At 40.2% G+C, this 15,000-nt stretch overlaps 2 protein-coding genes and 1 long non-coding RNA gene across 3 annotated transcripts in view; 2 read left to right on the top strand and 1 right to left on the bottom strand.

Annotated features, from left to right (window-relative positions):
• LOC308089548 overlaps nt 1-15,000 on the top strand; it is a 204,518-nt gene that overhangs the window by 23,026 nt on the left and 166,492 nt on the right. The gene's annotated exons all lie outside the window — the stretch shown is intronic.
• Nucleotides 1-15,000, top strand: part of slc18a1 (solute carrier family 18 member A1) — a gene marked incomplete at its 5' end in the record, with an annotated part of 21,792 nt that overhangs the window by 4,015 nt on the left and 2,777 nt on the right. Inside the window, 9 exons of the mRNA XM_080432623.1 lie at nt 2,056-2,148; nt 3,461-3,550; nt 4,721-4,764; nt 5,386-5,446; nt 6,278-6,373; nt 7,296-7,374; nt 7,477-7,528; nt 13,735-13,798; nt 14,816-14,935. Of these exons, the coding sequence (XP_080288749.1) occupies nt 2,056-2,148; nt 3,461-3,550; nt 4,721-4,764; nt 5,386-5,446; nt 6,278-6,373; nt 7,296-7,374; nt 7,477-7,528; nt 13,735-13,798; nt 14,816-14,935 (699 nt within the window). The remainder of the gene's footprint in view (nt 1-2,055; nt 2,149-3,460; nt 3,551-4,720; nt 4,765-5,385; nt 5,447-6,277; nt 6,374-7,295; nt 7,375-7,476; nt 7,529-13,734; nt 13,799-14,815; nt 14,936-15,000) is intronic.
• On the bottom strand, nt 11,076-11,765 carry chmp4bb (charged multivesicular body protein 4Bb; the record flags this gene model as incomplete). Its single annotated transcript, XM_080434335.1, has 1 exon — nt 11,076-11,765. One exon carries the CDS (start codon nt 11,763-11,765, stop codon nt 11,076-11,078), a length of 690 nt encoding a protein of 229 aa, XP_080290461.1.

The following is a 15,000-nucleotide window of genomic DNA, read 5'->3' as shown; positions in this document are numbered from 1 at the left end:
TCACTTTCAAAACCTTTGCATCATGTCACACAAACAGAATGCGGCACACAACACCAATGGTTTTTATCATGTGGATTGAGGAAGTTAAATGGTGGATTTGTGGATAGGACTCTATATGAAAAAAAAAAGTATATCAACAAAACGCATCGCCTTCTGTTTGTGTGACATGCATCATGCAAAGGTTTTGAAAGTGAAACTGGTCAAAGTCACTGACACCTACTGTACTGTTGATGGTTTTTCACCTCTTTCCCCCACGGTCTTCACTTTGACTAGAGATCTTCAGAGATCTTTAACTTTGACAATGAACTTCGTTCACATGAACCCTATTCCACTTATAATCAGAATGACGGCTCAATCAGAATAGAAGTGCCTCATGTAAACACCTCAATTGGAAGAGAATGTTCCCATGTGGTCTGATCGGAGGGAATATTCATTCTGGTTCAGAGGGGTGGTATAAACCTTTTTTCATATTCAGATCAACAGGAAAATATGGGCATATCATGTAGTATTTAAGCTGCTGCTAAACAGAGCAGATCACAGTGACATGATCACAATCTGATACCACCCACCTATAGAACAAACATGGGTAAATTCTCTTTCTACTGCACTGCCACCAAAGTGTGGAATGCCCTGACGCCATCCCTTAAACAATGTGGATCACTGGCTTTCTTCAAAACAAAAAAATCTGTCTCTCAGGAGACCAAAAGGAGAGGTAAACTCACTTCTCTCATAGAAAGGTGATGGCATTCACTGCCTAAATTCTATCTAGGGATAGTTCACCCACAAAATTAAAAACGTTCTATTGATTAGTTTATATTTTTTAGTTTTTGTCGCATTCCTAAGCCAATAATTTGATGACCAGCAGCGGTTCCGGTAGGAGACACAAAGAGTCTCCTTCGTGTCTCCTTCCGTAACCGCTGCCGGTTTAATAGAATTTTTTTTTTTAGGTGAACTATCTCTTTAAGAACCGCTGTTTTAGAGGACCTCAATGGAAATAAGCCTTAGGGCTTTGTTGTGATTTTATTCTCCTCTCTGATGTTGTGTGTGTTGTTTATGGATGTGCTGATGTGCTCTTTCTGTTTTGATCACCAAATAAATTCAATTCAATTCACTGAATTGTGTAGAGCTCTCCCTCAAAGGTTCAAGAAAAAACTCTACAGAGTTTTCCACAGCCTTTGTGGGTTCTCAACACACAACGCATTGGGATTTTTTTATTTCCATGTCAAATCAGTGAAATGGGATAGTTCACCCCCAAAACATCTTTTTTTTCTATCGATTAGTCACCCCATGGAGACTTGAAGTCATGGATATTTTTTGTTTTTGTCGTATTCCTAAGCCAATAATTTGATGACCAGTGGACCGGTAGGCAGTGGTTCCGGTAGGAGACACAAAGGAGACTCTTTGTGTCTCCTACCGGAACTGCTGCTGGTCATCAAATTATTGGCTTAGGAATGCGACAAAAACAGAAAATACCATGAATTCAAGTCTCCATGGGGTGACTAATCGATAGGAAAAAAATGGCATTTTGCGGGTGACATATCCCTTTAAACTTTAAGGAATAGGTTTATATTTGACATTTTTATTTAATAAAAAAATTGCCTGATGTCCTCAGTAGCAATTGCTGTCCATGTGATTTTAATTACTGTTTGCTGTGTTTATTCCAACTTCAAGTTCAATGAGTATGTGCCCGTTAAGTCACATCGCCCGACATCTTCCAGGTGTGAGGTGTGTCATCATCACCTTCATTAACGATGATTGATCTCCTGGCATGGTTGCTTCCTCTCTTTTAAAAGGGAACAAATACTGTTGTTAGATTCTTACTGATGAAGGCTGGACAGCCGAACCATCTGTCACCTTTCCTGAGTGTGTGTGTGTGACCCTCCTTGATTTTTTTAACAGTTTATTTGCAACAACACACCAGAGTGGGTCAGAGTGCGGTGGTATAGAGAGGAACATTGTTATACACTGTTAATGTGTGTGTGTGTGTGTGTGTGTGTGTGTGTGTGTGTGTGTGTGTGTGTGTGTGTGTGTGCGTGTGCGCGTGCGTGTGTGTAGGTCTGGGTATGTTAGCCAGCGTTTATACAGATGATGAGGAGAGAGGCGTTGCCATGGGAATCGCTCTAGGAGGCTTGGCTATGGGAGTCCTCAGTAAGACACACACACACACACACACACACACACACACACACACACACACACACACACACACACACACACACACACACACACACACACACACACACACACACACACACACACACACACACACACACACGCACAGAGAAGACACAGACTCACACATTCTTATTTGTATCCACGAAATATATTACAAAGAGAATAGATTAAAATACTACAGAGGTTGACATTTCATGATATCTTCTCCTCCACGCCTGTCTGTCACAGCAGATGAAAGACACTTCTCTCTTGGTCAAGCCAGCAATACTCAGACCACTCAATGAGCGTCTGTGCAAACCCAAGGCTGCCAAATATTAGTGCAGTGTCTACATTTATAGGCCTACCCCTAGTTTATGATGTTTGTCAGTAGTGTCTGATATTTAAAAACAGTTAACAGACAAGCAGTGTTGATTTTGACAGCAAATTTTGATTTACTTTTAGTCATAGTCTTTTGAATAAAATCCAGTTAGTCATCTGAAATGTTTTAGTTTTAGTCTAGTTTCAGTCGACTAAATATCATAAGATTTTAGTCGACTAAATCTACAGTTGATTTAGTCAACTATGTATTTTGGCGGTGCCTTGATGGCGTCGTAATGGCTGATTTTACACTTGGTTGCATGCTGAAAATAGCCGATCTACAAGCTCACAACACGTCGCGCTGCAACGCGTTGTGAGCTTGTAGATCGGCTATTTTCAGAGCGCAACCAAATGTAAAATGACTTGTCTTTTAGTTCTACTGGACCTCTTCTCCACTAGTCCCTCCTTAACATTTTAGTCTAGTTTTTATTTGTTGACGATATTTAGTCATAGTTTTAGTCATCATAGCTTAGTTTTCATTTCGTTTTCGTCAGTGAAAAAAGGTGGTTGACGAAAAACTTTCATCATAGTTTTAGTTGACGAAATCAACACTGCAGACAAGCTTGTTTGAGTAGGTTGTGCTTTGGTGATCTTTGTTGATAATTTAACAATGTACATATAAAAATGTAATCTATATTATATGTTTGGTGCTGATATTACCATGTAAATGTTAGGATAAACTGCGTAATTGAATGCTACCTTGAAGATTAACATCCCATAATCAATTTTTATTTAATCTCATTGTCTCTCTCTGTCTCTCTCTGTCTCTCTATGTCTCTGTGTGTGTGTGTGTGTGTGTGTGTGTGTGTGTGTGTGTGTGTGTGTGTGTGTGTGTGTGTGTGTGTGTGTGTGTGTGTGTGTGTGTGTGTGTGTGTGTGTGTGTGTGTGTGTGTGTGTGTGTGTGTGTGTGTGTGTGTGTGTGTTGTAGTTGGTGCTCCGTTCGGCAGTGTGATGTATGACTTTGTGGGGAAGAGCGCTCCCTTCCTCATCCTCGCCTTCTTGGCCTTGTTTGACGGAGGTAAGCATCAACTGATCTCAGGTTTAATTATCATGCAGAGAGATGTGTCACATTGCAACCTGAGAAAAAAAAGCTGTGACATTCTTCATGAGTTGGACCTCTGTCATGTCCTTCTAAACATCCAAGTCTTTCATTCTCTTCCATGTGTTCCTACAGTCATTATAAGATAAGATTATAAGTTTATTACATGATGAGCTCATGGAAGTAAACACTCGGGTTGTTGGTCAAGTAGTTCTCTAGTGCAGGGGTCTTCAACGTTTTCAGCCCAAGGACCCCTTGGGCTGAGAGAGAGATGAAGCAGGTGAGAGAGAGATGAAGCAGAGAATATTAATTGTGATGCAGATTCAACTTTTTCATAGACTTGTGTAGCGTTGTATTCACGTTAATGTTCATGAAGGCGTTGTTGTGAGCTTGTAGATCGGCTATTTTTGGCTAATGTTCCCCTCAGAAAAGTGATGCTATAGGGTTCAAGTGGTTCATGTAAACAAAGAAAAATCCTATCACACACAAGATTAGGCGGACCCCCTGCAGTAACTCTGAGGACCCCCTAGGGGTCCCAGACCCCCTGTTGAAGACCCCTGCTCTAGTGAAAGCAGAGAGCAGAGCTATATGGAGAAGCAGCATTTCGTTTCTATGCACCACATATCTTGAAGCCACTCTTACTTATTTTAAATTACAGCTAAAAAAAAATCTGCCTTTCATTTTCCACTTTATTTTATTCTTTATTTCTTGTTTTATTTTTGTATCTTTTGTTATTATTGTATTCTAATGTCCTGTGTCTCAGACTTTCTCTTTGCTTAATGTTTTGTGCACATTGAATTGTTGAAATGTGCTATACGCTATACGCTTGTGTCACCGGACCAAGCTGTACTCAAAACCATAAATACCAGGCCTGTGCCATCGTGGCATCTTGACTCCAACCAAAGGTGAACAACATAATATCACTACATCAATAAGGAATAATTCTACGGTAATTCTCCCACACTTGTCAACTAATTTGGCCAAGCTTTAAAAATCTTTTCTCATTTGATTAGCGCAAAGTTAGAAAGGATAAGAAAGAAAATCTCAGTTTATACACAAAGAGCAGTACTTAACGCAGAAAGTGCCCGTCTCTCTACCTGTATCTACCTGCCGTCCTGCCTGCTCACCTATCTGTCTTGTCTGTCTCAGCATTACAGATGTGTATCCTGCAGCCATCTAAGATTTCTCCTGGGGTGAGTGCAGATTCTATGACTTCACAATGAATAGATGATGTCACGCTATGCGCGTGACATCATCGTACCCGGAAGTTATGCGGGAACGCCTACTGAGTGGCAACAAACAACTTTCTGGCCTTGACAGACCATACATCCGAACAGAAAAGTCCTACCTGACTGTATTAAACAGCGTTAAACTCCCCAACATGGCAGCTTTACGGAAAGCTTGAATTATCTTCTTTCTATCTGCAAAGTTTGGGTTTAATAAAAATCCACCGTAGACATTTTATGAGCTACTTTCTCTCAATAAATTCTGTGCAGGCGATTATTTAGTGTATAAGTGTATAAGTGTCGTAGTATAAGTGTCAGAGTTTGGAAGCGCTCGTTTTCAATAACGCAACGTCCTGCTGCCTCCTGCACTATGAGCAATTTAGAAACAGGTGGTAAGCAGGACCATTGAGCGATTTCTAACAAGCGCTTCCAAACTCCAATGCTGCTCAATGTTTTGCCACTCTGTCTAGATGAGGGGGGTGTGTCCCGGTGGAAAAGTGACGCATGTGCATACTCTCTATAGACAGAAAAATTGGTTTAACACTTGTTTAACTCAGAAACATGTGTATGTGTGTATGTGTGTTTCAGAGTGTGGAGGGGACTCCCTTGTTGACTCTGATGAAGGACCCTTACATTCTGATCAGTGCAGGTGAGCACACACTGCTCAACTATCAGCCTATGGATGTTCTACATTGTAAACCTGTTTTATATATGGATGCTCTATAATACATAGTTAGATATGGATGCTCTCTAGATTGAAAATCTTTTTATTCAGTACATTGATCTTCTAGATTGTAAATCTTTTTATATAAATTAGATGCTCTAGAATCTAAGTGTGTCCTATCTATCTAGTGTCAGTGGTGGAAAGTAACTTTTAAAGTTTTATTCAATCACTGTACTGAAGTACCAATTTTCTATACTTTTATGCTTCTACTCCACTACATCTCAGAGGCAAATATTGTTCTCTACTCCACAAAAAAAGAACATTTGCAAAACATGCATTAACCACTTCAGCCATGGCTATTTGAAAACAGCCGATCTACAAACGCCACGCGTTGTGAGCTTGTAGATCTGCTATTTTCAAAGGATTTTTGTACATTTGGAAGCTTGTGAAATGGGATATTGTGCATAATGAGTACTTTTACTTGTAGTACTCAAGTACATTTTGACACCAATACTTTTGTACTTTTATTCAAGTAAATGTTTAATACCGGACTTTTACTTGTATTTCTACATGGTGGTATTGATACTTTTACGCAAGTAAAAACTGTGAGTACTTTTTCCACCACTGTATAGAGTCTAGGTAGTAATAAATCAATTTAGATCATTTATGAATGTTGTAGATTGTAAATCTGTTTTATATGGACATAGATTGTAAATCTGTTCATATATGGCTAATCTGTTTATGTATGGTTGCATAATTCTGTGTATACTGTAGCCTATATAGGTTGTAAACCTATTTGCTATATATGTTCTATAGGCTCGTTGTGTTTTGCCAACATGGGCGTGGCAATGCTAGAGCCTACCCTACCTATATGGATGATGCAGACCATGTGCTCCCCTAAATGGCAACTCGGTACGTTACCCTGGGATCTTTTAATTCCCACTGATCCGCTATACCATAATAATAGTATTTATTGTCCCCTCAGGGATGTTCTTCTTCACAGTCTGTTCCAACAGTAAAAAACAGTAAACGCATGACCATATGGCGCAAAACATCATAGGAGCACACAACAACAACATAACACCAAGACGATACATGAAGTCCCCAGTGTATACACAGAAACATCCAGTGGTGTAAAGTAACTAAGTACATGTACTCAAGTACTGTGCTTAAGTTTGACGTATTTTTACTTCACTGGAGTATTATTATTATTATTTTTACTTTTGCTTCTACTCCACTACATCTCAGAGGCTTTTACTCTTCTTCTTCTTCTTCTTCTTTTTATTTAACGGCGGTGAGGCTTTTACTCGACTACAATTATTTTAAAACTTTAGTTACTAGTTACTTTGTAGATTTTGATTATTATTACAAAACCACTTCATATACATTATATATATATATATACATTTCTGAAGTGACGATGTAGGGGATGATCAGTGTCTTTTGCTCCATATGGCTCCAGGTGGAGCATGTGTGATTATAATATATGAATATAATATATATTATAATAGTTTTGGATGTTTCATTTCAGTTTAGTTTTAGTTTTAGATTCTTTTTTCTAAATCTCGTTTTTATACTTTTGGCCCTTTTCAATCCTGCACCAAATAAACAAATAAGTCAGGTGCAGGATTGAAAAGGGCCAGAGTATGTATTGTGAAATAAGAACTCAAGAAAAGATAGCATTTAAAAAATATAATATCAGTTATTAAGCTTATAAATAAATTGGCAAAAACGAAAATTAAGGGCATTTTGTCTATCATTTCAGTTAGTTTTAGTTAGTTTTGTAAACACACAATACAGTTTCAGTTAGTTATCGTTTTTTTGCGTGTTGCAGGTATAGCGTTCCTACCAGCCAGCGTGTCCTATTTGATAGGAACCAACATCTTTGGAGTTCTGGCAAACAAGATGGGCAGGTCAGTCAGAGTGTGTGCTCGTGCTCGTGCGTGTGCGTGTGTGATGAGTGTGTGTGTGACCGAGAGAAGCAGTGTGTTTATTGTGTTGTGTTGTCTCTCCAGGTGGCTGTGCTCCATGCTGGGAATGTTTATCGTTGGCGTCAGTTTACTGTGTGTAAGTTTAATTTAACACCGTCCATCCATAATTTACCTCCATCTATACGCCTATCCTTCCATCGGTCTACTATACCTCTGTCTACATGTCTATCTATACTTCCCTACAGTGGTGGAAAGTACATTTACTCAAGTACTGTACTTAAGTATAAGTTTGAGGTATTTCTTACTTTACTTGAGTATATATTGTTTTTTACACTTTTACTTCTACTCCACTACATCTCAGAGGCAAATATTGTACTTTTTACTTATTGGACAGCTTTAGTTAGTAGTTACTTTGCAGAAGACAAAACATACATTAACCAACTAAGCCCTATTTTGTACTTCAGCTATTAGAAAATAGCAGATCTACAAGCTCACACGTCACTTTGTTGTAGATCCTGTAGATCTGCTATTTTGAAACCTGAAATGGGACTTTGCATAATGAGTACTTTTACTTTTGGTACTTCAAGTACAATTTTCTGCCAATACTTTTGTACTTTTACTCAGTCAAGTCAAATGTGAATACAGAGCTTTTACTTAAGTATTTACACATTGTGGTATTGATACTTGTACTTAAGTGAAAAATGGCAGTGCTTCTTCTACTCCTCCTTCTGTCTCCTTCCTACTCAGTTTTTTGCTGTAAAGTTATTTCCTGTGTGGGGTGATGATATTTCGGTAGAGTATGATGTTGGTGAAAGTGTGCTGAATTTTAGTGTTATCACCTTGGTCCGTGAGAAACACTATTTTGTTAAGCGTGTGTGTGTGTGTGTGTGTGTGTGTGTGTGTGTGTGTGTGTGTGTGTGTGTGTGTGTGTGTGTGTGTGTGTGTGTGTGTGTGTGTGTGTGTGTGTGTGTGTGTGTGTGTGTGTGTGTGTGACAATAAACTTGAACCTTTTCTTCTTCTCTTCCTTCTTTGACTCATCTTTTATTTCTTCCCTTCCTCTCTATTTTATTCTGGTTCTTTCATTTCCTCCTTCCGTGTTGTTTATTTTGATCTAGGATGTGATCCTAATATTCCTTACTATTGATTTATTGTAATGTTGCTGATCCAGGGATCTGATTATTTTACTCCTTACAAGTTAATTCGTATATTCACAAACTCCTGATCCTGATCCTCTAAATACTGTTATCAAGATAGTTTTACAGAATTATAGATCATTGAACAACAAATCTGACTCCAAAGGTATTGGGTTTTGATTAATGGAGTAGTTCACCCAAAGGATTACTTATTTTCTATCCATTACACACCCCAAGAGGCTTTGAATTCATGGACATTTTTTTGTTTTTGACGCATTCGTAAGCCAATTTGATGACCGGTGGAAAGATGCTAATGTCTCCGGTAGGAGACTCAAAGGGCCTCCATTGAGTCTCCTACTGGAGAGTCCGCTGGTTATCAAATTATTGGCTTAGGAATGCGACAAAAACAAATCCATGAATTCAAGGCTTTTTGTGTTGTGTAATTGATAGAAAATAAGTCATTTTTGTGGTGAACTACTCCTTTAATTCTTCATGCCTTCATATTCACATTTTCTACCTTGATAACGTTTTTAGAATTGATAAACTCTACTGGAGTCTTTTAACCTGACAGTTCATGTTGCTGGACCTACACATAATCAAGGTCAAGGTTCTCGACCTTGTAGTGCTATGCATGGTCTGAGTCTTCAGAACCTTTAAGTGTTCAATAAAGGTATCTCTGAATACTCTAGTGTCGTCTTTGAACCGTAGCCCTTGCTTCTCCTACTCTCCCCATCTCCTCTCATCAGTGTCGGCCGATTTGCTAAACAGATTTAATGACCTCGTAGGCGCTGTAGCCCCCGTAAAAAAACAAGGACAAACATCTGTGATCAATTATCATGATTATCTGAGAGTTTCATACTCACATTTGCTGCCCTGATAACGTTCTTTTTCTCAATAATTTATAAACCTTCTTCTACAACCTGACAGTTCAGACTAGACCTGCAATTATAATGTAAAGAGGGAACAGAGAAAGGCGGAAAGGAAATGGCAAGCTTGTAAAGTAAACAAATAAAGATTCCCAGGATCAAATTAAAATCCCACCTGCATGTGATGTCTCATTCATCTATTATCTATCTTTATTGCACAGCTTGGTTGAATGCTTGATTCTGATTGGTCAATCATCGGTCATTGATGAGGCTGCAATTCGAAAATGGCCCCTGTCTAAGTCTTAACCTAACCCCCCCTACCCCCCCCCTCTTTCATTTTCCTCTTTTGTATATATTTTTTTCTCTCTTCATACCAGTAACCTGAAAGCTGATTGTATGACATTCTGTATAGTAGTGTGTATATCTGTCTGTCTCTTATATGTCATCATGATTTGTGTGCATGGGGTTCTCATCTTAAACAAGCTGCGTGCTTAATGAGATTTCCAGTTTAGTAGACCTTGCATTGTGAATTTGTACTTCAATGTACTGTTATGTACTGTCATGTACTGTTCTCATGTCTTACTAAATAAAGTACATCAATCAATCAATTATTTCTTGATAATGACCGATGAGCTCTAAAACAGAGAGCTCAGAGGCTAATCAAAGACTCAGAGCACCTCATGTCAACCTGCGCTGCTTGGTTTTATGCTGTAATCCAACATGACAGCCATGTAAAAAACTAACAATGTCATTTACAACTAAACTTTGCTCTCAAGAATGTTTTTGAAAACATTTGAAGTGAGAAATAGACGATGCAAAAAACGAAAAGTGATTCTATTTCCACTACACTTCCTTGTTTATCGTTTTATAATTTATTTATTTATTAAGTAGCCGTGTAATAAGCGGGATAATGTATGGGGAGGTCGTCATTATTGAGTCTGAGTCTGATGTCATGACGACACGGTTTGTTTGGGTCTGATGTCATGCTGTCACAGACAGTGAGCATGACACACTCCATATTTGGAGTCTCTAGAGTTTGGAGAACTCTATATATGTTTTGTCTGAGTTATAGTGAGGGACGGTGGTCTGTCGGCCGGCGGGCCAGCCCGCCAAAACATTAGGCAATTTTAATAATACTAGAATAGAGGTTCGAGTCGCTACGCGGGCCTCACACCTATGTCGCACCGCCGATCCGATTGATATGCCCATGTATGGAGATCTCTGTATCTGTCAGTTCTTGTCCCTTTTATGTCCATATATGGATATCACAGATGTCATCAGTATATGCCTATATATGGGCATGCTCCCATTGGCTGCATTGGGAACTCCTTAAATGGTGACATGAGTGTGACGTCAGAGGTGCGCCCGCCGGCCGGCTGGCCAGCCCACGCCACCAGCATGGCCACCGGCCAAGCCAATTTTAATTTATAACATAGGATAGTATTATGTTTATCATTTTCTTTTTATTTGATTTCTGTGGCTAGCAGGATAGCTGCTGATGATTATATGATGTCTAGGCCATGGGGTGTTACTTCTTTATTGTAACAAAGTGACATACTCTGTGTCGGATCTCTGGATTTGGATGGATTGCCAAGCAAGGCTCCCCCTTGGCAATCCAAATTTATAGCTATGCAGCTATAGCAATTTGTCACTCTTTTGTAGTGTAAGATGATGATGTATAAGTCTACATGGTCTTCATCCAGCGCTGTAGATCCTCTATGTTGTCCTCTATCTCGCGCTTCGCTTTGGCAGGTGTGGCGGGTAAGGAGGTGGAAGGCACATTGGGAAGCAGGGCGTTCTCCTTCCCACCGATCTCCTGCGGGCTCTTGTCCAACTCTTCCTTTTCCAGCTTACCCAACTCGGCCAGCAGATCATCCTCGTCGAATTCCTCTCTGAAGCCTTCGAATTTCGAGATGGCGCCGGAGATTTCCTGAGCCAATTCCTGTTGCTCGCTTATGTCCTGTATGAGGTCGTCGACCTGGTCAATGTCCATGTCTTCATGGACGGATTTCATAGCCTTGGCAGCAAAGCTCATGTTCTTGAGCACCTCGGTGTTGGTGTGCACGTTCTCCAGTGCCTCTCTCTGGAACTCGATGGTGGACAGCGTTCCATCGATCTGGCTCAGCTGCTTCTCATACTTTTTCTTTCTCTTCAGGGCCGGCAGAGCCAGTTGTCTGTTTTTTGTGCCATACTTCTTAGCGGTGAGAAGTTCATCGGCGATCTTTCCCTCTAGAAATTCTTGTTTCTTGGTTAGCATCTTCTCTGTCTCCCGGAGTTTCTGGAGTGCCTCTTGTGGACCTGCAGGACTAGGTGCCTTTGTTACTCCTTTTCCTCTTTTTCCTCCTCCACCGAACATCCTAGCGATCAAAGACATTTCTGAGAAATGTTGGTTATCAAAGAGTTTGACGATCTGTTGAGTGTATGCTGGCGAGCGGTCGGTTATATAGTCCGTCACTGATGATGTCACGCTCTGTCATCACTATGCCCATATATGGTGGTATGGTACGAGCTGTACACAAATATGGAGTCCATCATGTCAGAAAAGCAGAAGTGGTAACCTTGACAACCAGGACTCACTCGAACATATTGAGTAACCATGACGACCCACTGTCAACAAATCAGTTTTCCTTGATGATGACGTGCTCTGACATCATTCTGTGACGTCACATCACACACACACACGCACGCACGCACGCACGCACGCACGAACGCACGCACTAAAATGACCGCTCTACAATTTGAGTAAAAGTACTTTAAGTACTTAAAAGTAACTTAAGTGACTAAAACGTAACTACAGTGGGTAAAAAGTAATCCAAGGGAGTACAAATATTTATGAGCAAACAAATTGAGTAAAAATACTTAAAATAGTTAACATGAGTAAAAATACTTGAAAGTTGTTAAAATGAGTAAAAATACTTAAAAGTTGTTAAAATTCGTAAAAATACTTTAAAGTTGTTGAAATTTTATAAAAAATACTTTAAAGTACTTAAATTCTGTAAAAAATACTATGTTGTTAAAATGAGTCAAAAGTTCTTAAAAGTATATAAAGTCAGTAAAAATACCTTACAGTAATTCTTTTTTAAATACTTAAAAGTAATAACAGTCGGAGCAGCCTTGAAATGAATCGACAGGGATTTAACATTGTTCTTCATATATAGCTTAATGAAATTAACTCATCGAAGGCACCGCTCACTTCACACTGGGTGTGATTTTTATGCCCATATATGGAGCTGAGGTTGGATTGGCAACCAATACTTTTGTACTTTTACTCAAGTCAATTTAGAATTCCGGACTTTTACTTGTAATAGAGTATTTCTATATTGCAGTATTGATACTTTTACTTAAGTAAAACATTTGAGTACTTTTTCCACCACTGGGTACAACCTGAGTCATCCAGGAGAAATGCATGGACTCAAGTGTAGCTCAGCTGCCTTTATTGCTGTGAGAAGGGACATTAATTGCATTTGTGCGTGTGTGTATCTTCGGTTGTCCAAAAATATCGATAAATATATGGGCATATTGATGACATCAGGGAGCAGTTACAGAGATCTCCATATATGGGCATATCAGCATGCCCATACAGTATATGGGCATATACTGATGACATCAGGGATCTGCATATATGGGTATAAAGGGACAAAGACTGACGGATAGAGATATCTCCATATATGGGCATATCAGCCGGATCGGTGGTGCAACGTAGGTGTGAGGGCCGCGTAACGGCCCGAACCTCTAGTATCCATAAATCCCCATAATATGAAGATCCCTGATTTCATCAAGTAGAAAAAAAAGCCCCCCCATACCGCCATAACCTACCCACCCCCCACCCCCCACCAAAACCTCACCCCACCCCCCCTACCCCCATACCGCCATAAACTCATCCCACCCCCACCCCATGCCACTCACCCACTACACTCTGCCAACCCTCACCCCACCGCTATACCGCCATAACCTCCCCACCCAATGGCACAAACACACCCCACACCACCTCCCCCAACCCCATGCCGCCATTACCTCATTTTAACGTTCTTTTATTGTTTCTCGCTAAATATTTCCTTTGTTTTTATCTTTGATATGTAAAGCACTTTGTAAATCTGTTACTGTTTAGATTTTTGTTTGCTACATATTGCTCATCTAGGATCTGAAGGTTGTTGCAAGTCTCTATATGACATCGTCATCTAAAAGAGTAAACAAATAATATGTGTGTGTGTGTGTGTGTGTGTGTGTGTGTGTGTGTGTGTGTGTGTGTGTGTGTGTGTGTGTGTGTGTGTGTGTGTGTGTGTGTGTGTGTGTGTGTGTGTGTGTGTGTGTGTGTGTGTGTGTGTGTGTGTCTGTGTGTGCAGGTTCCACTAGCCTCCAGTATTTATGGATTGATTGTGCCAAATGCCGGCCTGGGCTTTGCCATCGGTAAGAACAGTTTTTCACTGCATGTTCACCAGTGTTAATTTTGTCGGTTAAAACTATGACAAAAAATGTTCGTCGACTGATGAAAACAAAATCAAAGCTAAGCTATGATGACTATGACTAAATATATTGGCAATTTTGTCCAAAAGAAAATAGACTAGTGCACAAATCATTTTATGCTTGGTTGCGCACGGGTGATATTTTAGTGATTTCAGATCACTAAAATATGACTATAACTAAATGGAATTTTATTCAAAAGATGACTAAAACTAAATAAAGATTTGCTGTCAAAATTAACATGGATGTTCACTGGTTCAAATCCAGAAATGTAACATGAGACCTAGCACCCCTATTCTAGGATGAACATTCACCAAAAAAAATGGCAGACTTACAAGCTCACAATGCATCACAATATGATGAGCTTGTACTGTACATCGTCTATTTTCAGCGATGTTTAGTGTAGAGCGAAAACAGGAGGGGGCCTAATACATAGCCCTTGGGAATCTGGTCAACTAAGTATAGGGTTTAAGGGATTAATCATCATCTGATCCGTTGAATTCAAAAACACTCGCCCCAAAACACGATCGCCCCGGGTCAAATTCGGGGACCTCGGAACGGTCGCCACCAGTTATTCCTAAACCTAACCTTTTTTCTAAACCTAACCTCAGTGAAACTATGCCTAAACCTAACCTTATTCCTAAACTTACCCTCAGTAAAACTATGCCTAACCCTAAACGTATTCCTAATCTCAACCTCTCGACCAAAGAGAGTGGTCCGCGAGAAAAGATGGGAGCGAGGGTGTTTTGGGGGCGAGCGTTCCGGTTACCGAAGCGACCACTAAAAGTACTAGGCAGCTCCCAGGTATGAGTGTGTTTAACTGTGTGTGTGTGTGTGTGTGTGTGTGTGTGTGTGTGTGTGTGTGTGTGTGTGTGTGTGTGTGTGTGTGTGTGTGTGTGTGTGTGTGTGTGTGTGTGCGCGCGCGCGCGCGCGTGTGCGTGTGCATGTGCGTGTGTGTATTAGGTATGGTAGATTCTTCCATGATGGCCATCATGGGTTATCTTGTGGACATCCGCCATGCGTCTGTGTACGGCAGTGTGTACGCTATAGCTGATGTAGCACTGTGTCTGGGCTTTGCTGTCGGTAAGTCACGCACGCACGCACACACACACACACACATGCACACACACACACACACACACACACAC

Source organism: Gymnoscopelus braueri (assembly GCF_963280865.1).
Source record: "Gymnoscopelus braueri genome assembly, chromosome: 7".
In the NCBI taxonomy this organism is placed as follows: domain Eukaryota; kingdom Metazoa; phylum Chordata; class Actinopteri; order Myctophiformes; family Myctophidae; genus Gymnoscopelus; species Gymnoscopelus braueri.
This window is presented reverse-complemented; position numbering and strand designations above follow the sequence as displayed.